The 21,699-nt window shown below is 37.4% G+C and overlaps 1 protein-coding gene across 2 annotated transcripts in view; it reads right to left on the bottom strand.

The window, feature by feature from the left end:
* KLHL13 (kelch like family member 13) overlaps positions 1–21,699 on the bottom strand; it is a 200,133-nt gene that overhangs the window by 110,433 nt on the left and 68,001 nt on the right. For both annotated transcript variants that reach the window (XM_027609350.2, XM_027609344.2), the window contains exon 2: positions 9,136–9,209. In XM_027609350.2, coding sequence (XP_027465151.1) covers positions 9,136–9,185 — 50 coding nt within the window. In that variant the 5' untranslated portion in view covers positions 9,186–9,209. The remainder of the gene's footprint in view (positions 1–9,135; positions 9,210–21,699) is intronic.

Below are 21,699 nucleotides of genomic sequence, written 5' to 3'. Positions count from 1 at the left end.
AGAAACAAGGAAAAATTTGCCATCATAAACACTCAGGGAAAGAGCAGAACTCTGCAAATGCTTTCATATAGTAGCCAGAAAACAATGTTGAAAGACTCTGGCACATTCAAGGAGAATACGAAAACATGGCCTCAATCAAGTAGCAAGAGGAAGTCCAATGTAACACGATCGGATGAGGAAAGTATACATTCTATTAGTCAACTACAGGGAAATTCAACCAGAGTCACAACCAAAATGTACATCAGAGGGAGGAAAGAGAAGATTTGACACAGTATAAAATGAATTCATGAAATAGTAGGAAAAAAGGTAAATGTTAAAACGAGGAGAGAAAAGATGATATATATGGAAGACACTATAACTAATCACACCCTCAAGTAGATTCAACCTCAATATTTCATACGAAGAAAGCATTTGTCCCACGGAAGAGTTTCTACTTTGTAGCTACTATGTCTCTAACAAGTTTGCATTGACACGTGAAAATCTAACCGTACAACTAAGAAAACTAGCAGGATACAGACATAATATACAGCATATAAAAGAGTGAGTGCTTCCAAATACTGAGCATTTACCAAGTGCCAAGAACCTGACTCTCTTAAAAACATTTTATTTTATCCTCAGAGCAATCCCACAGAGTGATACTATTTTAGTTTATAGATGAGGAAACAGACTGAGAGAGGTTAAGAAACATTCCAAAGTTCACACAGCTACTAAAGTAGCGGAGCTTAATTTGAACCTGTATTTGGCAGACTTCCGAGCCTCTGCTCTTAACCACAACACTGAAACCAGAGCACGTTCAATAATTACAAACGCAGTTCCATTTAAAGAAGCACCAAAAGGCTAGAGCAGAAATGCCCCAAGGGGTTAACAGAGATTACTTTAGGTGATTATTTCCGCCGTGTATATACAATTTTCTCTTTTTCAGCGTTCTATAATAAATATGTATTACTTGTAGAGTCAAAACAGAATGGTGGAAGAGGGGAATGAAGAACTCTTTAGTCTGGGACTCATGAAAAAAATTTGGACTTGAGATACAAATGTTAAGGTCTTCAGCCTATCATCTAAGACTGAGGTAATGGCTGTAGAAGAGCTTGTCCAGAAGGATACGTGTAGAATATGTACAGAATTATGAACAGCAACACTCAAGACATAGGTAGAGGAAGAGGAATAAGTGTAGTAATACTTTCTATGGCCTGGAAAATTCCTCTAGATAGATCAAACATGCAACATTACTAATAAGTTCGTGTCCTTTGTATAAAGGTACACAAGTCTTCAGTGAGAGGAAGACGTATGCTAACAAACTGCACATGCATCTATGGCAATATGTTATGACAATAATAATGCGTAACCCAAATCTACAAAATACCTGGGCCAAAAGAGTAGGCCATTATATAGAATGTAACTGGCCTCAGAAATGCATGCATTACCCTCTTGTATTATAACCCTTAGAGGCATCTTCTAGCCTGATTTGAGTTTATTATCATCATTGACTCACTTACTTTAGCAAAGGAAAAACTAGGTCCTCATAAGTTTTCAATCCTTAAAAAGCACAGAAAAACATATCTTTGTGGAAGTTTATAAAGCCAAATTATGAAAACAGTAATAAAAGGGCTATCTTCCATGACTAATCATCCTTGAACTTAATCAAAGATGTGTTTATTGGGGCACCTGGATGGTGCAGTCGGTTGAGCATCTGACTCTTGGTTTCAGCTCAGGTTGAGATCTTAGGGTCTTGAGATTGAGCCCTGCATGGGGCTCTGCACTCAGCATGGAGTCTGCTTGAGACTCTCCCTCTCTCTCCCTCTGGTCCTCCCCCCTGTGCGAGCACTCTCTCCCTCTCTCTAAAATAAATAAATCTTGGATGCCTGGGTGGCTCAGTCAGTTAAGTATCTGCCTTCAGCTCGGGTCTTGATCCCGGGGTCCTGGGATCGAGCCCCGAGTTGGGCTCCCTGCAGGGAGCCTGCTTCTCCCTCTCCCTCTGCCTCTCCCCTCTGCTCATTCTCTCTCACACAAATAAATAAAATCTTTAACAAAAAAATAAGATAAATTAAAAAAAAAACTTTGTGTTTATTTATCACCTACTATGTGCTCAGGCTTAGTGATATAATTCCAGGCTTTTAAAACTAAAAGGGAGGATGGGATCTTTCAATCCTTAAATTTTACAGATGACGACAGTGCTTGACAAAGAGTAAAGGCTCAATATTTTTAAATATCTAACGAACTGAATCAAAGCCCTGTGTTCCATTTTGACATCATACACTATTAAGAAGTAATTATATAGGGGCGCCTGGGTGGCTCAGTCATTAAGCGTCTGCCTTTGGCTCAGGTCATTATCCTGGGGTCCTGGGATCAGGCCCCGCATAGGGCTCCCTGCTCTGCAGGAAGCCTGCTTCTCCCTCTCCCACTCCCCCTGCTTGTGTTCCCTCTCTCGCTGTGTCTCTCTCTGTCAAATAAATAAATAAAATCTTTTTAAAAAAAAAGAAGTAATTATATATCAGTAAAAAAAAAAAAAAAAGCCTGAGCTTATTCCTAGAATCTGTACTGAATCTCATTAGCCTATTTTACAATTTTAATGACTGTCACTTAACATTCAATTACTTAACTATAAGACCTGACTGTGGGAAACAAAACTACCCAAACAATTTAACCAAATAAAATCATCAGCAACAAATAATTATTAGTGTTGTACATTCTCAAATATTTAAGGAATTCCTATTATGCACAAAGTCCTGTATTGTATGGGATTTAAATACAAATTAGATACAGTTAGTCACTCTCTCAAAAAGCACCCTTAATGATGGTGTAAAGCAAAGACATGCTGAAATTACTTCAGTGCAGAACCGCATGTGATAAAACAGTTCAGAGGCAAAGGAGACGCTACTGATCATTGGCTTGGATCAATCAAGGAAGGCACTAGGTAGGGCATGGAATTTGATCCGCATCTTGAAGAACAGGTAGGATTCTCAACAGTCAGAGACAGGAAAAGGCAATCTGGGTGATATTATCAGATTAGCAATTTTAAAAGATCACTTTGACTAGAGTGTGAAGACTCTAGCTGAACATCAAATACTGTCAAGTTTACCCCAAAATATTTCACAACTCCATCCCCACCCCTCTTCTTCTTCTCTACTGACCTCACCTTTGTTCAGACGCTCCTCATTTCTTATTCTAACTACTACAATAACTACCTAGCAGGCAGGGAACCACGTATTATCATTCACTGTTATATCCCTAACACCTTGCACAGTAAGTGGTACATGATATTATTTAAAGGGATGGAAAATGTATTATGCAGTGTTTGGCACTCTTTTTCCTGTATTGCAAGTACCAGACAGTATTCTATACTGTGTTTTATTCATCAGTATTTTTAGAAAACTGGAACACTGTCAGAGCTTTACACATCATTGCAGAATTCCTTATTAGAGCTAGGAACCTCCTCAAAACCCACCACCAACACAATACCAAATGGGTGACTCTTACCACCATGTGCCCTCCCAGACATTACTATAATGTGTGAGTGAGGATGGTGTTCAGATAGAGATGCTGTTCCCAGCAAAGTAAGCCACCTACGGCTGACCTTTCTCAGAGCTTCCTGAACCACTGGAATAAAACTTCAGATAGGGTAAAACGTACGCTGAATGGCAGACAGCAAGACTAAAAACATCTAAGATGAATAAGAAGTTAATGCTCTCTTGCGTTGCCGTCCCAACCCTTAATTATCTTTCTACATGCTTTATTAATTTTTCATAGCAATTTTCTCCAATATATACAAAGAAAAAGATTCATCATTTTCATCATATTTTAGCACATGAAAGTGGTTAGCACTTAGCGATTGCAGAGTAAATGTTTGTTGAATTACAAATTGGAGAAACTGTTAGATTTTTTTGATTAGCAATTACTACATGCCAGACATTGTGCTATGCAATGGGGACACGTTGCTTCAAAACATTCATTATCTTATTTGAATAATCACTTTAAATTCATGTTAAATCTATATAATAATTTGGGAAGAGTTAGTTTTTTAAACCACGATCATGGTACGCCTGCTTTCTTGAATTTGTCAATTTTCTTCAGATAGGTCTGAGACATTTTTGTTGGGGTTATTACTACATACTTATGTTTTATGGTTTTTGTAAATTTTTTTACATTATATCTTTTAAATGGCTACTTCTGGGATAAATAAAAGGTATTGGTTAATTTTTACTTTATATCCCACTACTTTTTTAGCACTCATTAGAATTCTGTCAGCTAAGAAGTTGTTTTTAAGTCTTAGCTTTTGTAGGTATGTAAGCCTATCTTCTAAAACTTGACCTTTTTTTTTTTTTGTCTCCTCCTTTCTGTTGGTTATGCTGCTTTATTGACACTGGCCAGAATTTATTTTAAATAATGATGACTGTAAGCATCTTTGTTTTGTTGCTGCTTATGGAACTACTCCTATATTACATACTGGATTGTTGGTTTTAGAGAGAAAATTATTTTTCTTATTAAGAGAGCAAGTTTCTTTGACATTTTTTTTTAAAGATTTTATTTATTTATTTGAGAGAGAGAACGAGATAGAGCATGAGAGAGGGGAGGGTCAGAGGGAGAAGCAGACTCACTGCTGAGCAGGGAGCCCGATGCGGGACTTGATCCCGGGACTCCAGGATCATGACCTGAGCCGAAGGCAGTTGCTTAACCAACTGAGCCACCCAGGCGCCCTTCTTTGACATTTTTTAAAAATTTTTTTAAGTTATCTCTACACTCAACATGGGGTTTGAACTCACAGCCCTGGGATCAAGAGTCACATGCTCTATTGACTGAGCCAGCCAGGCACCCCTCACATTTTTATTCTTAAAATGGGCACTGCATTTTTTCAAACACCTTCAGCATTTTCTTAAGATTTTTATTTTTAAGTAATCTCTACACCCAACATGGGGTTCAAACTCAAGACCCTGAGATCGAGTCATGTGGTCTACTGACTGAGCCAGCCAGGTGCCCCCCCTTCAGCATTTATTTTTTTAATGAGATCTATTGACACGATGCATCATATAACTTTCATTGTATTAAACAATTAACACTCTGGGATAAAACATTCTTAGTCACAAGGGGTCAATTCTTTGCATATATTCCTAAATGTGTTTGGTTTATATTTTATTTAGAATCCAAGATTGATCTATAATATATATACACAAACAAGCAAAATTTTTCTCAGGTTTTGATACCTGATTTATGCAGCATTATAAAATGAATGGGGCAGTTTTCCATCATTTTTTATGCTCTCAGTTTATTTAGTATCAGAATTATCTGTTTCTTTCAAAGGAGTCTTATTCATAATAAAGATTGTAACAGTAGGAAATCACAAGTCGCTGATTTATAAACCAGGGGTCATACAACTAGTTCCTTATGCCTTGTGAGGTATGGCTCAGGTTATAATTCAGATCCCTTGTCATGTACAAAGGTATTAATTTAAAATTAAAACTACAGAGACTTTTATAAAGTGTTCTTATTAATTATTCAGATTCTATGTCAAATCTAGGACATAAGTTCATTTCTTTGGTTTCCGGTCAAGAATGCACTTATAATGTGAGGGCTACAACCATAAAACTTCAGGAAGAAAGTCTAAAATTTGGGAAAGCACAGATTTCTTGGGTAAGATGCAAAAAGCATGAGTATAAAAGAAAAAAAGATAAATTGAACTTCATCAAAATTTTAAAAATTCTGCACATCAAAAGACACAAATAAGAAAAACGGGATAGCAAGGCACAGATTGAAAGAAAGTATCTATAATGCAACATATTGAAATATTCAGAATAGGCTTAAAAACTCCTCAAATGATGGGGCGCCTGGGTGGCTCAGTGGGTTAAGCGTCTGCCTTCGACTCAGGTGGGATCAAGCCCCGTGTCGGGCTCCCTCCTCAGCGGGGAGCCTGCTTCTCCCTCTCCCCCTGATTGTGCTCTCTCTCTCTCTCTCTCTCTCTCTCTCTGGGTCAAATAAATAAAATCTTAAAAAAAACCCACAAAACTCCTTAAACGCAAAAAGAAAACAACCCAATTTTTTTAATGGGCAAAGGACCTGAACAGATGAAAATATTCTCAAAATCATTACACGAAGAAAATGCAAACTGAAATTCATTATGAGAAACCACTACACATCCAAGAGAATGGCTAAAATTAAAAAGGCTAACAAGGGAAGCCTGGCTGGCTCAGTCAGCAGAGCATGTGACCCTTGGTCTCAGGGTTGTGAGTTCAAGCCCCACCTTGGGCATGGAGCCCACCTGAAAAATAATTAAATTAAATTAAAATGCTAACAATACCAAGAGTTAGGGAGGATTCTCACTTGTCACTGGTCAGAGGAGAAAATGATACAATCACTTTAGAAAAGTCTTTGGCAAGGGGAGCTTGGGTGGCTCAGTCGGTTAAGTGTCTGACTCTTGATTTTGGTGCAGATCATAATCTCAGGGGCCTTGGATCGAGCCCTGCATCAGGCTCTGCATTCAGCACAGAGCCTGCCTGTCGCTCTCCCTCTGCTCCTCCTCTGGCTCTCTCTCTCTCAAATAAATAAGTGAAATCTTAAAAAAAAAGTCTTTGGCAGTCTGTTAATGTTAGATAAATTATATATACATATTTACTATATGTTACATAAAACAAATTTAATAAATTAAAATAAAATAAACTTAATAAATAATTTATATATGTTCATATTTTAGGGACATATCCCAAGGAAATTTTGTGGCTATATATAGCCACAGAAAGATTTGTACAAAAATGTCAAGAACAGCTTTATTCATAACAGTCAAATAATGGAGCAAATTAAATAACTATGAACAAGAAAATGGATAAACAAATGGTGGTATAGTTAAAAAAAAGGGGGTGGAATGCAACACAGCAATAAAATAGAACTACTGATACTGGCAGGAATGATAAATTTCAAAATCATTATTTGGAACTAAAGAAGCCATACACAGTGTCTGACTCCATTTACACGAAGTTCAAGAAGAAGCAACATGGGGGCGCCTGGGTGGCTCAGTTGGTTAAGTGTCTGCCTTTGGCTCAGGTCATGATCCCAGGGTCCTGGGATCGAGCCCCGCATCCGGCTCCCTGCTCAGCGGGAAGCCTGCTTCTCCCTCTCCCACTCCCCCTGCTGTGTTCCCTCTCTCTGTGTCAAATAAATAAATAAAATCTTAAAAAAAAAAAAAAAGGAGAAGAAGCAACACTAATATGCTAGTCAGCATACTTGTTCTCTTCAGTAGGGGTAGAGGGGATAGAGACTGGAAAGGGGAAAGAGGTAATTCTCTGGAAGGACGGAATTGTTTTATATCTTGATCTGAGTCGTGGTTACCTGGATGTATGCATGTGTAAAAAACTATCGTGATGTATATTTAAGTGTTTGTATATTTTATTGCACAATTATATCTCTATAAAAAGAAAGATGTATATTTAAGTGTTTGTATGTTTTACTGCACTTAATTACACCTCTATAAAAATAATGGAAACAAATTCAAGAATGCTATAAATAACTACCTCAGTTACTGACTTGACCTTTGGAAATCCTGCCCTCCTACTCTTTCCTCTTCCAAATGTGTGATACAGACCCTCCTACTCAGCAGTGCTTGGACTCTGCAGACTCAACTCACCAGTAGGAATTCACCCCCACACACATTACTCTTTTCTTCTCTCTTCTCATCCAACATGGCCACACATTATTCGTGCTAGGATTTCCTTGCTTTCTGCGTCTCTGAACAAGTTTACCTTACAGCCCCTTGCCCACATGAGAGTACACATTCCAACAAACAGGCACCCATCATATGATATTTCCGTAATAGGATTATTATGTAAAATCCTTAGTATGGTATCTGGCAAGTAACAGTGACTTCATATATGACCCCTTCCTACTTGAAACTCTCCCCTCTTTTCTTATTCTTTTAAGACACACCTATTTTAAAGCATATCAGAATTCAGAAACACAATATTGTATTTCAAAATAGTTAAAATCTCACATTTACATTTCAATAGGAGCACCAATATTCCATGCATTATTTGCCAAGCTCTCTCACCACACCCCACAGACACTTATTTAATCCTCAAAACAACCCTGAGATGTAGGTAATACCATCCCCAATTCATAGATGAGGAAGTTAAGGCACTGAGCAATTAAGAAATTTGCCCAAGACTAGACAACTAGTAAGTGTCAGAGCCATGATATAGACAATTCCCGCATATTATTTCGAAGGATTCACTCAAACCATGCAATTCAACTGCTGGGAATAAGGGATACTCTTTCGCACCTACAAAGCAAAGGCTATATTTCTTTAAACCATGAATTTAAAATCATAAGTTGTCAGAGAAAGTTCGGAATTTCTTATAACTCTCTGAAAAAGTTTTAACTGGATTTTTAAATAACAGAAATGTACAATCACAGGGCAATACTATTTAAAAAAATACTTGGTTGACATCCATATGAAGCTTTTAGCTGTGTTGCAGTAGTTTTATTTGATTCAGTAGGGCAACAACCGCCTAGTGGTAATCAGCATTTCATGGGGTATGGCTACACTGCGTCTCGCATTAAATATCTGGAGAAAACTGAAGCTTGTTTTTCGTTATATTGGTTCATCCGTTCATGTGGGTTGAGGCTGGGAAGTTTATAATTAGTTTTGGGTTATAAAGTTATGGCCATTGTTAATGAAAAGAAACTTCCTTGATTGCTATATGTCAGGCATACTCTGGTGGGTGTGTTTACGAAGAGTACGTTAATATAGAAGAAAATAAAGTGAATACTGGTCACGTGAGTCCCATGAAAAAAAATAAAAATAAAAAAATACTTGGTTGAGACATCTGTTCTTAAGCAACGGATACCTGTATTTATTCACTGACATGCTTTAAAATTAAAAAATCAAGTCAATAGCTCCATTTACTGAATGTCACGTGATCACAATTTACACCAATTATGATGTCTAATTATATTCTCTATTTTTTCACTAGCTCAGAACACACGGTTGCTAACATGCTCTTCATTCCATCTCTTCGTCATTCTTATATTCACTCATACAGCAAATATTTTATATTATTCCAGGCATTCAACAAATAGCAACTATGTTAGGTATATAAATAGGCAGGAGAGACATTATATAACTCATAAGGTAAATTGCTTCCATAAATATACCGGTTACGGAGTATTGCAGCAACTGATTCCCCTCTATGAAGATGATCCATCACCTCTAACACTTGGATAATGACCTGTTCAGGAGGAAAAGAAGTCAATATTTACTATAAAAATCAATACTAGAATTTTCAAATTATGCTATCCATGTAATATTTTATATATTTGGTGACAGAAAGACAAAAAATGTATGTCTGTGTTCCCAATGTCCATATTCTAGCTTATGAAAATTAAGAAAATGGAGAACATTGAAGGAACTGAATCTGCCACAGTCAAATTATCTACAAAATTCCATAGTGGCTCATTAAATAGCACTGACTGCATTTCTGTGAAATCATTAGAATAACAACCAAGTAAATGGGAAGCTGGATTAACCCTGAGGAGACCTGAGGAGTCTGCGTGAAGTTAGGAGAGACAAGAGAAGTTACAGGTGAAGAGTTGAGGCAAACATTTGCCAAGTAGAGACACAGACAGCACTAAATTCCGAGTTACCAGGAGCACATGAGGCCTCAAAAGCCATAATCAGGGCCCAGTTTTAGAAGTGGCTGGTCAAAATTAAGGCTAGAAAGGCATAGAAATCTTAAAGACATAAAATAGGTAGTGGGGGTTGTTTTCTTGATCTGGACTGAATTTTTGTTTGGTTGGTGGTTTTTTACGGAAAAAGAGCCGGTGAGGTGGTAGCAAACTAAATCTAATATATTGTTTCTAGTCATGTGATTGCTTTGCATTGGAGATGTATATTTCAAGGGTTCTATTCATTTCAAATACACTGGGAAGCAGAAAGGTATACTTTACTTAAATATTTCTTGTTAATAAAATCAATTTATTGCACTGGGGAGATAAAAATGTAGAGTATGCAATTTAGTTTGTTCATATAATTATGCTTGTTATAAAGCTATGTGAAGACCTAAGATAATTAAGTCAGAGAAAAAAGGTTCTCTTCATTGTTCCCTGCCCCCTCCCTGTCCCTTAATTTGGGGTCAGAGCAAAAGATACAGAAGGGGAAAAAGTACTCTATTTCTTGGGTCTTTGTAATTCTGAAAAAGAAACAAATCAAATGATAATTTAGCATTTTTATTTATTTACACAATCGTATTTTCTGTTATTACAAGAAATTGAGTAGCCTAAATGAAAAAAAAAAATTCTTAAGCATCTCGAAATCAACTGACCTTTGGACTTATCTTTTCTAAAAATGTTGAAGTGGTGAGAGAATTTTAAGGTGTTGAGAAATTTTAATTTTTTTTAGGCTACACAATTTTTTAGAAGATGTGCCAAGAGATAAACAAGCATATCTAGATTATCATTAGGAATCTGGGAGTGTGAAAATAAATAACTCTTGCCCCTTTTCATCAACTTGCATCTAGAGTAGAACATAGAAGTCCCCAAACTAGGTATTCAAACTCTCACTCAGTCCCACGGTTTCAACCAATCTACCTGCCGCATCTCAGAGTCTGGGGCTCTCCCATTCAAATTCTCCAGATAACAAACCTCTGGTCTCCTGAGGAGCAGGGAGTGGATGACAGGACATGGGACTCCAGCCATTTACTATAGAGACTTTCAAGGAACAGCCCACATTGCCAATCTCAAGACTTATTCCCGCCTTCCGCAGACCAGATGCCCCCAAATCTTGAAATATTAGGAGTTGTATGGGAAGAATTAGTTGGTTTCTCTCAAAAGTTCGTGTAGGGGGAGATTCTCAAGTTGTTAACTTCCTTTGACTAAATAAAAAATTAGTTTAAACCTTGCAATTGTCAGTGTTGCCCCTCCTGTTCTCTTTGTCCTTTTGAATCTTTCCATTTCTTTAAGTCTCATTTTAATGAAGTTAGGAAGGGAGAGGAAGTAAACAATGTAAACAATGATCCATTAAACACAAGATTTAACTAAAACCAGCTGTTTTTCAATCAGGGAATCTATATGATCAAATCTATGTATTAGAAAATTGACGCAGCTTGCAATGTGGGGGTAGATCAGAGAGAGAGAGAGAAACTGGAAGTATGGGGACCAGTTAAGAAACCACTTCTACAGTCAAGGCATGAAATAAGAGCACAGACGAGAGCTATGGGAAAAGCCAGGGAAAACTAGGATTTCGGACTGAAAGATCATTGGTAGATACTAAAGCGATCAAGTGACATCAAAGACAAAATCTATTTACATAACTGGGGGAACTGGTAATGATAGCAGGTGAGGCAGGGTAGAGAGAAGAAGGAAAAATATCAGAAGGAAGGAGAACAAGGGTTTGGTGCAGACATACCCAAGTCCCCTAGGGCACGCCATATAGCATCTAATAGAAAACTGGATATATATATATATATACCCAGATTTAGACTGGAACTAGAAATGAAAATATGAGGATATTCAGCCAGTTAAGTAAGTGCTGAAGTAAAGAGACTGGGAAATATTCCTCAGAAGTGTATTTGCCATGAGAAGGTGGAATCCCAAAAACACTGTTGTGCAAGAAACTGAGGAAGATAAGCTAGCAAAGAAAGAGACAGGTAGGAGGGAAACTAAGAGAAATGTGAGATTAAAGCTAAGGAAGGAGATGGGTTCAGAAGAGTGGTTGGAAGGTATTCGACTGTTGCAAGTTCTGTCCAGTCCAAGTAAGATACCAACTAAGTGATGTGACAGCTATAGTCAGTGATTACTTTTTTTAGAGAGTATTTTGAACACAGGTGCACAGAACCACACTGCAGTGGTTTGAAAAATAAAACAAACATAAATGGGTGTGCCTGCCTGGCTCAGTGGGAAGAGCACGCGACCCTTGATCTCAGGGTCGTGAGTTCGGGCCCCACGTTGGGTGTAGAGATTACTAAATAAATAAATAAATAAACTTAAAAAAACACAACACAAATTCTTTCAAGAACTTGAAAGGAACTCAAATTCATCAGGGAATGACTCTATGGTAACGGTGGCCTCCAAACAAGTAAGGGAAAAGAGATGATTAAATAAGTGATTGGGGAAGAATCAGGCAGCCATTTAGAAAAATAAATAAGCTTATACCACTTCACTTCACATTAGGGGATGCTAAATAAATTCCAGATAGATCAAAGATTTAAAGGGAAAAAATGAAACCCTGAAACAGTTCGAAAGAAAACCCAAGTGAAATTATTTATAATCATGTAGTAGAGAAGGTAGGCAGGACCCCAAATTGAGGAACCATAAAAAAAAAAAATGTTAAATCTGATTGTACAAAACAAATTAAAACTCTGTACTTCAAAAATATCACGAAGTCAAGTGGCATTTGATGAGCTAGGAAAAAAATATCCCCCCCCACCACATGACAGACAACAAAGGGCTAATGATTTTAACTTACACACACAGAAAATAAAAACAATAAAACATAATAGTAACAGTGAACAAATAAGAGAAATAGGACGTGCACACGAAAAAATACAAATCATTAAAAAACAAATAAATACAATTTAAATTGAGGCATTGGTTCACCTATAAGATTCAAACACACATGCACAATGTCTGTATATCCATTATTAGTGCGAGGGAATGTGAGTTTGGGAGGAATGTTAACTTTTCATTCTAGACTCTTCTGTCCAACTTATTTCAAAATAAAAAAAAGGGGGGATCCAGCAAAAGAAATAAGAAAGAGTGGCCACGAGGTAGGAGACAATCAGGAAGGTACGGTAACCGAGAAGGCTGAATAAAGTGTTACATAAAGAAAGACGTAATCGAGTGTGTCATATACTGCTGAGAGGTGAAGTGAAGAATTGAGAAAAGACGACTTGATGTGGTAACAAGGAGGTCACTGGACACCTTGATGAGAGTGGTTTACATGGAATGGTGGAGAAAATGGCTGCTGAGCACGGGTTCAAGAGACAATGAAAGGAGAGAAAGGAAACAAGTACATACAACTCTTACCAAGAGTTTTGCTTTAATAAGGAGCAAAAAAAAAAAAAAAAAAAAAATAGGTGGTAGTTGGAGGGGGGATATCGGGTAGAAGGAGATGTTTTTTATTTTGTTCTGATAATAGGGGACACAATGGCAGGTGAAACCCACAAAAATGGAAACTGAAGAAGTATGATAATATATAAAAATTTCAAGAGCACGTAAGACCATACATAAATGCATACCCACTATATACACATATATGCATACAGAAAAAGCATTAAAATATTCATGGGAATGATAAACTCCCAACTGGGGACAGTGTTACCTGAGGAGAGAGGCAAAATGCTATGGTATCACATAGCTAAGCGGTGGTTATAGGAAGGGTTGTGATACTGGTCTCTACTTTTCTGTATGCTTGAAATATTTTAATAAAATGAAACAAAAAAGTATAATACATGATCTCTCCCCTAAAGTAGGGACCGTGTAGATGAGCAGACCAGACATGACATACAAAGGCCAGCAAATATAGATAGGTGGGTAGAACATTTGCAAAGATTAAGGAAAAAGGCAGGACAAAAACATAAGCAGACATGCATTATAATTAAAAAGACACACTCCTCCACAGTCACGCTACTCTCGTGAATAAAGGGGAAACTAATCATTACTCAGAGCATGCACCTGACAAAGACGTAATTGTGGTTTTGCCCTTAAAATATCCTCCCCAGCTCACCAGAAATAAAACTGACAGGACTGCTTTGGATCGCTGAGATAACTTGCCTAAGTTCAACCAATTTTACTCTTAAGCATTTATTTTAGGTAATTCGCAAATCTAATATTTCACAAGCACCTATCCTATAGTTAGATGTTATTTCAAATAGAGATTCTAGTTTATGACTTAGCACTTAATTCAGATCCACCGTCTCACTCTGTCCTGCTCTGCCCAAAAACCAACAGTTTTAACAATAATGAGATTTGAGAAAAGCCTAGCCAATTTTATACCACGTAAAGTAAACCCTGCTTATGAGCTAACCTCATGTTACATAAAAGAAATTCAGGATGGCTATGATCGTCTGCCTTCATATAAAATTTTGTCAAGCACTCTGATAAGAAAAGCTGACAGAAAAGATCAGTGAAAAGTGCTCAACACTACAAAACTGAAAAACTGCACAATGTAGAAAAATTGTACATAATTGCACTTCTCTCAATCAAGTTATATATAGCAGCAGCACCAAAAATTCAGAATCATCTTGACACGGCAAAAAGTGACGTGTAAGAAACAGAATTGTACTCTTTGGGAATATAGTTTGTTATACAAAAGCTAATTTTTAAAAACGTCACGGAGGGTTAGACTATCAAATCTTTCAGCTTTCACCCAGGCCGGATGCCACACTCACCTCCCACCTGGGGCGCTGAAAAGGGCCCACCTGAAGGACCGAAGATACTTGCGTACTAGATGTAAAACTGAGTGGTGATTTTTTTTTTCCCCTAGAGTAAATCTAAAGCCTGCTGGGACTATGTAGTATGCTCCCACATATGTGCACCCATCAGAAAATTTGCAACGCTAAAAATTATAAAGGTTGTGCTATACCCTAAAGGCTGCAACTGTACCTGATTTTAGAGCATTCATGCAAGTGATCCATCTGCCTGTTTTCCTCCTTATCAGCATTCTGCGCTGAAACGAGGGGGTCCGGAGAGGTCTAAGAGCCACTTCTTGTTCTAAACTCCTACCAAAAAGACTAGATTCCCCATGTTCTAGAAGTTTCTCCCTTTCCCCTGGCCGCATGCCAGGATGGCTGATACACTGTCCTCAACCATTACGGTTTCCTTCCCATAGTCACTGAGGCGATCTGCCCCTGGACCACCATGTGGTCACTACTACCATCTTGTTCTGGATTGCTACAGCATACAGCACACACCTGGCTCCGCTACTTCTTGCAATATATAATACCACTCTTTCCTTCTTGATCTGATCCCTTGGTAGTCCCTTTTCATTTTGTCACTCAGGCTTCAGGAATTCCGTTGGGACATATCATTAGCTGATGGCCTCATTCATCTTATCGCTGCAACTGGACTTTTTACCCGTGTTCAAGTTGTTACCCTTGTGTTAATACAATTCTATCTGATTTTTCTAATAGTGGCTGCCCTCTTGTAAAAAGGGCTAAACTTGGTCTAACAACTGTTTCAGTGTCAACTGCCAAGCTTAGCTGTCTTCATTTCTTTCAGTTTCATGTTATCACCCTTATCTACAGGAGCGACACTGTAGTATGTTTCACTTTTAAGCACACCTCTCTCTGCTACCCATCAAAATCCTTATGCTAAATTATATACTCAGTCTCTCTCACTCCATCTCCCTCTCTCTCAGGCTAAGTTGCCCCCAGTCACCTGGTTAAGGAATAGTGCATTTCTCACCCTCCCCATCTGTAGTCTTACTTTTGGAAGTTAGCAATTTGTTTCAGCCTCTTCAGTCAAAGTCCATTCTACATAATTCACTAAGCACTGTTACAAAAACATCTTGCAAGAAAAAAGAAGTGAGAAAAGGAAATATGTGTAAGGAAAAATAAAAATCATTATTTACATCGGTGGTCCACAAACCAGAGTATGTATCAGAATCCTCTAGACAGCGAGATAAACAGTGATTGCTGGGCCTCATCCCCAGAGTTTCTCATTCAGTTGATGTGTGATGGATCTAGAAAATTTGCTTTCCTAAGAAATTCACAAAGGATATTGCTGCTGGTAGATCATGGATGACACTTTAAGAACAAACGATTTACAGGTAACATAGCTTCTATACAAAGTTCAGAAGAATCAACTGGAAAACTAATATAGTAAAATGCCCACTATAGGAATATCAGCTCTATAAAGACAAAGATGTCTTATCTTCCCCAAAAAATCTGTAAAATATCTAGGAATGAGCTTAAAAAGAAATCTGAAAGACAGAAAAAATAAAATTTTACTCGAGTTTATAAAATCATAAAGGACATGGATACAAATACACACACAAATATCGAATAGAAAAACTCAAAATCACAAAGATGCAAATTTCCCTCAAAATTCATATAGAAAATTCAACTCAATTCCAATCCAATTAGCAAAGGGTCAGAATTTTTTTTGGTGGAAGGGGATGGATATTTTCCATATTGAATTCCTCAGTTCATCAGAAAAAGAGAACACATGAAAACCATCTGAAATTTTTTTAAAACAGAAAAATAAGGGAGGAGGCAACCTTTCCCTGCTGATATTAAAATGTACTATAAAGAGGGCACCTGGGTAGCTCAGTTGGTTAAGCGTCTGACTCTTGATTTCGGCTCAGGTCATGATCTCAGGGTTGTGAGATCAAGCCCCACATCGGGCTCTGCACTGGGCATGGAGCTTGCTTAAGATTCTCTCTCTCGAAACAAACGGAGGGTTCTAGAGGGGAGGGGGTGGGGGAATGGCTTAGCCTGGTGATGGGTATTAAAGAGGGCACGTTCTGCATGGAGCACTGGGTGTTACACGCAAACAATGAATCATGGATCACTACATCAAAAACTACTGATGTAATGTATGGTGATTAACATAACATAATAAAATTTAAAAAAAAAAGATTTTCTCACTCTCTGCCCATTCCCTCTCCTTCCCCTTCCCTCTCAAAAAAATAAAATAAAAATAAAAAAATAAAATGTACTATAAAGGTACAGTAACTATAACAGTGTGGTACCAGTATGGGGACAGAGAGATCAATAGAATCAAGTCCCAAAACAGATCCAATTGCATATGGTTATTAACTACATGGTACATGTGGTACTTAGGACCAGTAACTAAAAGATGAATTTCTCAATGAATAGGTTTAGGGAAACTGGCTATGTTAGGAGAAGAACTGAAATTCTATCTGTACCATATATATATACATCCTACAGATGGAATAAATAACTAAACATGAAAAAATAAAGTTGTAATAGTAAAAGATAAAAAGAATATACATTTTTAATGAGGCAAAGATAAAGTCTTTCTAGGGGCCAACACAAACTCAGAAGCCACAAAGAATATGAAAATGGTTTCTAAGTCTGTTAGTGAAAAACAAGGTTACAATTCTATAAGGTACAACGCACCATAAACATCCTGAAAAGATACAGCAGCCGGTGGGGAGATGAGGAGGAAGCCTGCAACACGGAACAAACAGGTGGAGGTTTAATGTTCACAATACATCAAGTATTCCCCCCAAAATTCAGTAACAAAAGTGTGTATTCCAGTAGGTAAGTATCTGAAGAGGCCTGGCAGAGAGAAAGAATAACAACAGCAAGAATAAGTGTAAGGAAAGATGTTTGACTTCAATTGCACATGCACGTGTGTGTATGCGCGTGTGCATGTGTAAAACCGAGAGAAAATCCACAGCCATATTAAAGACACATTAGTTGCACAACATCCTGCTCTTCCCCACATCTTCACCTTCAAAAGATGGTAAGACACCTCTCGGGTCCTATTCACCATGGAAAATCCTATATCTCCTATGAAAACTTCCAAACAAGAGAAAGACAGCAAAACAGAAAGAAGGCGGCTTACAAGAAACCTACAAATGAAATCTATACCAAAATTCAGGAAAGGTAAACAATTATTGTGCATTTTACTGGGGAAGGAAACGAAGTGGGTATCATCTATTAAAGCTTCCAGTTTGGGGTGCATTTAAGCAAGCAGGTGAAGGTTGTTTTTCCCCATCTCCACACTAGCAGGCCATAATTCAATTTGTCCTCAATGTTCCAAAGGGTAAAATTCTTAAGTGGTTTTATATTACAGTAATCATCTTACCAGAAAGCTGTTTATCCAAGCAAAATGAGATTCACAAGCAATCTGAAAACAGAAATGCTTGTATCTCCAATATAATGGAATAATCAAGTTCCAAGTGACTGCTGAAAAATCTAGATGCAATGCAGTGTTTTTATTACATTATATTTTTCTAGTATTATCAAAGTAAAGGTTGAATCATTTTATTGTCTTTGCACAAGAGATCGTTAAGCTGATGGATTCTGGTTTTCAAATCAATCTATAGCTGAAATCTAAAGTCCATGCTTTAAATGATAAGCAACATCTAAACAGTAACAGAAATAAAAGTATTTCTTTCACAGTGATAAATTCAGTATGGCATTTCTTTAAAAAGTATTAATCATTCCTCAATAACTTAGGTTAATATGAATAGAATCCTCCGACTATATTTTGAACAAAATTTTTTATGAGAAATTTTTGAAAAATTCACACAGATGAGATTTGTTAGTCTACTTGTTTATATATAATACATATTTATATATTTTTATATAAAATATTAGATATAATACTTGTTATTCTGACCAAGAAGAATATATTGAGTTCTACCCACATGATCGATCAGTTATTTATATTGAATTAAGAACCCTCTTTAATTAAGAACCACTGTAATTTTTTTTAAAGATTTTATTTATTTATTTGAGAGAGAGAGAATGAGAGATAGAGAGCACGAGAGGGAAGAGGGTCAGAGGGAGAAGCAGACTCCCCGCTGAGCAGGGAGCCCGATGTGGGACTCGATCCCGGGACTCCAGGATCATGACCTGAGCCGAAGGCAGTCGCTTAATCAACTGAGCCACCCAGGTGTCCCAAGAACCACTGTAATTTATAGATCACAATCTCAGAAAAAAGTTGGGCATTTAATAGTAATCTGCCTTGGGGCGCCTGGGTGGCTCAGTTGTTAAGCGTCTGCCTTTGGCTCAGGTCATGATCCTGGGGTCCTGGGATCGAGCCCCTCATCAGGCTCCCTGCTTGCCGGGAAGCCTGCTTCTCCCTCTCCCACTCCCCCTGCTTGTGTTCCCTCTCTCGCTGTCTCTCTCTCTGTCAAATAAATAAAATCTTAAAAAAAAAAAATAGTAATCTGCCTTCTTGAAGTTTTATCTTATTCTTCAACATTAAATTAAAAAGATAAAGAATTTCCTTTTAAAAAGATACAATACTATTTGACATCCCATTCGGTCATAATCAACATGAATCAACTAAATGAAAAACAACAGTGAAAATCTGGTATCACAATTAGTGTAGTCCATTTACTAGAGTTTTACCTCTTTTTAGTAAGTAACTTTCAAATATGGTAAGACTTGTTAAGTGACAATTCATTAGTCAGAACTCCACAGAAAGCCAACTCTTTCAGACTAAGAGTTTTCCAACATAAGTCTCCACTTTACTAATTAGACCACTCGACTTTTACTGTGCAAGGGATTCAAGGTAGTACAGGATGCAGGTGTGGATAAAGAGAATAGTTTTCCCGGGCCATAACAGGTAAGTATAGCAAATTTAACAAAATGAAAGAAGGCAGGAAGGGAAGTGTGGGTACCACTATCATTCATACGATCTTACATATCCACAGTGGAAGTTGTATTATGGGATTTAGTTAGGTCCATAGTTCACTGATGAATCAAAAAAGTGAAAGTAGGAGTCATTTGTGATTTGCCTTATCATTTGAACTACAGCCAAAGTTTTTTCTCTGTGCATTGGCCTACTAATTGAATCTTGGCATCTTCTTTCATAAATTAAGCTCACCATCACAATAAATGCATGAACTGTGATTTATAGATTTGTTTTCTTTAAAACAGACAGAGAATATAAAGGCACTTGCATAGCAATATGAATTCAGAATCCTTAATAGGTTTTACAATTTCCCCCAAAACTTTTTTCTTTAATTTTTTTTTTATTTTAAGTAAACTCTATACCACACATGGGGCTTGAACTCATGACCGCAAGATCAAGAGTCACATGCTCTGTCAACTAAGCCAGCCAGGTGCACCCCTCCACCAAATCTTTTAAAATGGCAGGTGCAAGACTAAAGTGAATGCAGTTACACCTCAGGCTCAAAATTTTAAGAGGGTGCCCAAAACTCAGTGTTAAAATAAATGCTAACTTAATGCCATTTTTAAAAAGCAACCCACAACCCCCATTATAGTTAATAATAAAAGATTGGATGCTTTCCCTCTAATATGAGGAACAAGACAAGGATAGATATCCTCGTGCTCTTACCACTTTTATTCAACAATGTGCTGGAAGTAGTAGCCAGGGCAACTAATTACTCAAGGAAAAGAAATAACTGGCATCTACATTAGAAAGGAGGTAGGTAATAAGACTATCTCTATTAGTAGATGAATTGAGCTTGCATAAAAAAAATCCTAAGGAACCAAGTAAAAGACAATTAGAATTAATAAATGAGTTCAGTAAGGTTATATATACCAAAATCAATTGTACTTGTATACATTTGCAATAAACAAAATGAAAATGGAATTAAGAAAACAATTCCAATAATAACAGCATGAAAAAGAATAAAAAAAAGGAGGGTGCATGCATCCCAAACAGGATACCCCTAGAGTGTCTGGCTCAGGTGACCACAGTGGATTGCACTACTGGGCCCCACAGGACACCTTCTATATAAGGCCACCACTTCCAAGAGCAGACAACATAGCTGACCTACCTAATACATAGAAATAGACACAGAGAGTCAGACAAAAAGCAGAGGTGCGGGGTGTGGGGGGGGCGCCTGGGTGGCTCAGTCATTAAGCATCTGCCTTTGGCTCAGGTCATGATCCCAGGGTCCTGGGATGGAGCCTCACACTGGGCTCCCTGCTAAGTGGGGAGCCTGCTTCTCCCTCTCCCCCTCCCCCTGCTTGTGTTCCTCTCTCTCTGTGTCTCTCTCTGTCAAATTAAAAAAAAAAAAAAATCTTAAAAAATAAAAGCAGAAGGGAATATGTTCCAAAGGAAGATCAAGATAAAACCTCAGAAAAAGAACTAAACAAAATGGAGATAAACAATCTACCTGATAGATTGCTCAAAATAATGGTCACAAAGATGCTCACTGGACTTGAGAGAAGAATGGATGAACTCAGAGAGAACTTCAACAAAGAGAAAATATAAAAAAGAACCAATCAGAGCTGAAGAATACAATACACTAGACGAAATCAACAGCAGATTATAGGAAGCAGAAGAATGGATCAACAATCTAGAAGACAGCATAGTAGAAATCACCCAAGCTAAACACTAAAAGGAAAAAAGAATTTAAAAAATGAAAATAGCTTAAGAGATCTCTGGAACAACACAAGAGTGCTAACATTCACAGGTTTCAGAAGGACAAGACAGAAAGGAGCAGAAAAATTCTTTGAAGAAATAATACCTGAACACTTTGCTAACCCGGAGAAGGAAACAGATATCCACGTCCAGCAAGTACAGAGAAACCCAAACAAGGTGAACCCAAGAGGGTCCATACCCAGGTACATAGTAATTAAAATGTCAAAAATTAAAGATAAAGAAATAATCTTAAAAGCAGCAAGATAAAATAGTTACTTAAAGAGAAACCCCAGGGGCGCCTGGTTGGCTCAGTTGGGTAAGTGGCTGCCTTCGGCTCAAGTCATGTTCCCAGGGTCCTGGGATCAAGACCTGTGTCAGGCTCCCTGCTCAGTGGGGAGCCTGCTTCTCCTTCTCCCTCTGCCTGCCACTCCCCCTGCTTGTGCTCTCTCTGTGTCAAATAAAATAAAATAAATAAAAAAATAAAATAAAATAAAATAAAATAAAATAAAATAAAATAAATAAAATAAAATAAAATAAAATAAAATAAAATAAAATAAAATAAAATAAAATAAATAAAATAAAATAAAATAAAAAAGTAAACCCCATAAGGTTATCAGCCAATTTTTCAGCAGAAAGTTCATAGGCCAGAAGGGAGTGGAATGATATATTCAAAATGCTAAAAGG

The sequence above is a fragment of the Zalophus californianus genome, chromosome X (assembly GCF_009762305.2).
Source record: "Zalophus californianus isolate mZalCal1 chromosome X, mZalCal1.pri.v2, whole genome shotgun sequence".
NCBI classification, from domain to species: domain Eukaryota; kingdom Metazoa; phylum Chordata; class Mammalia; order Carnivora; family Otariidae; genus Zalophus; species Zalophus californianus.
The sequence above is the reverse complement of the archived record's forward strand: the minus strand, read 5'-3'. Positions and strand labels throughout refer to the sequence as shown.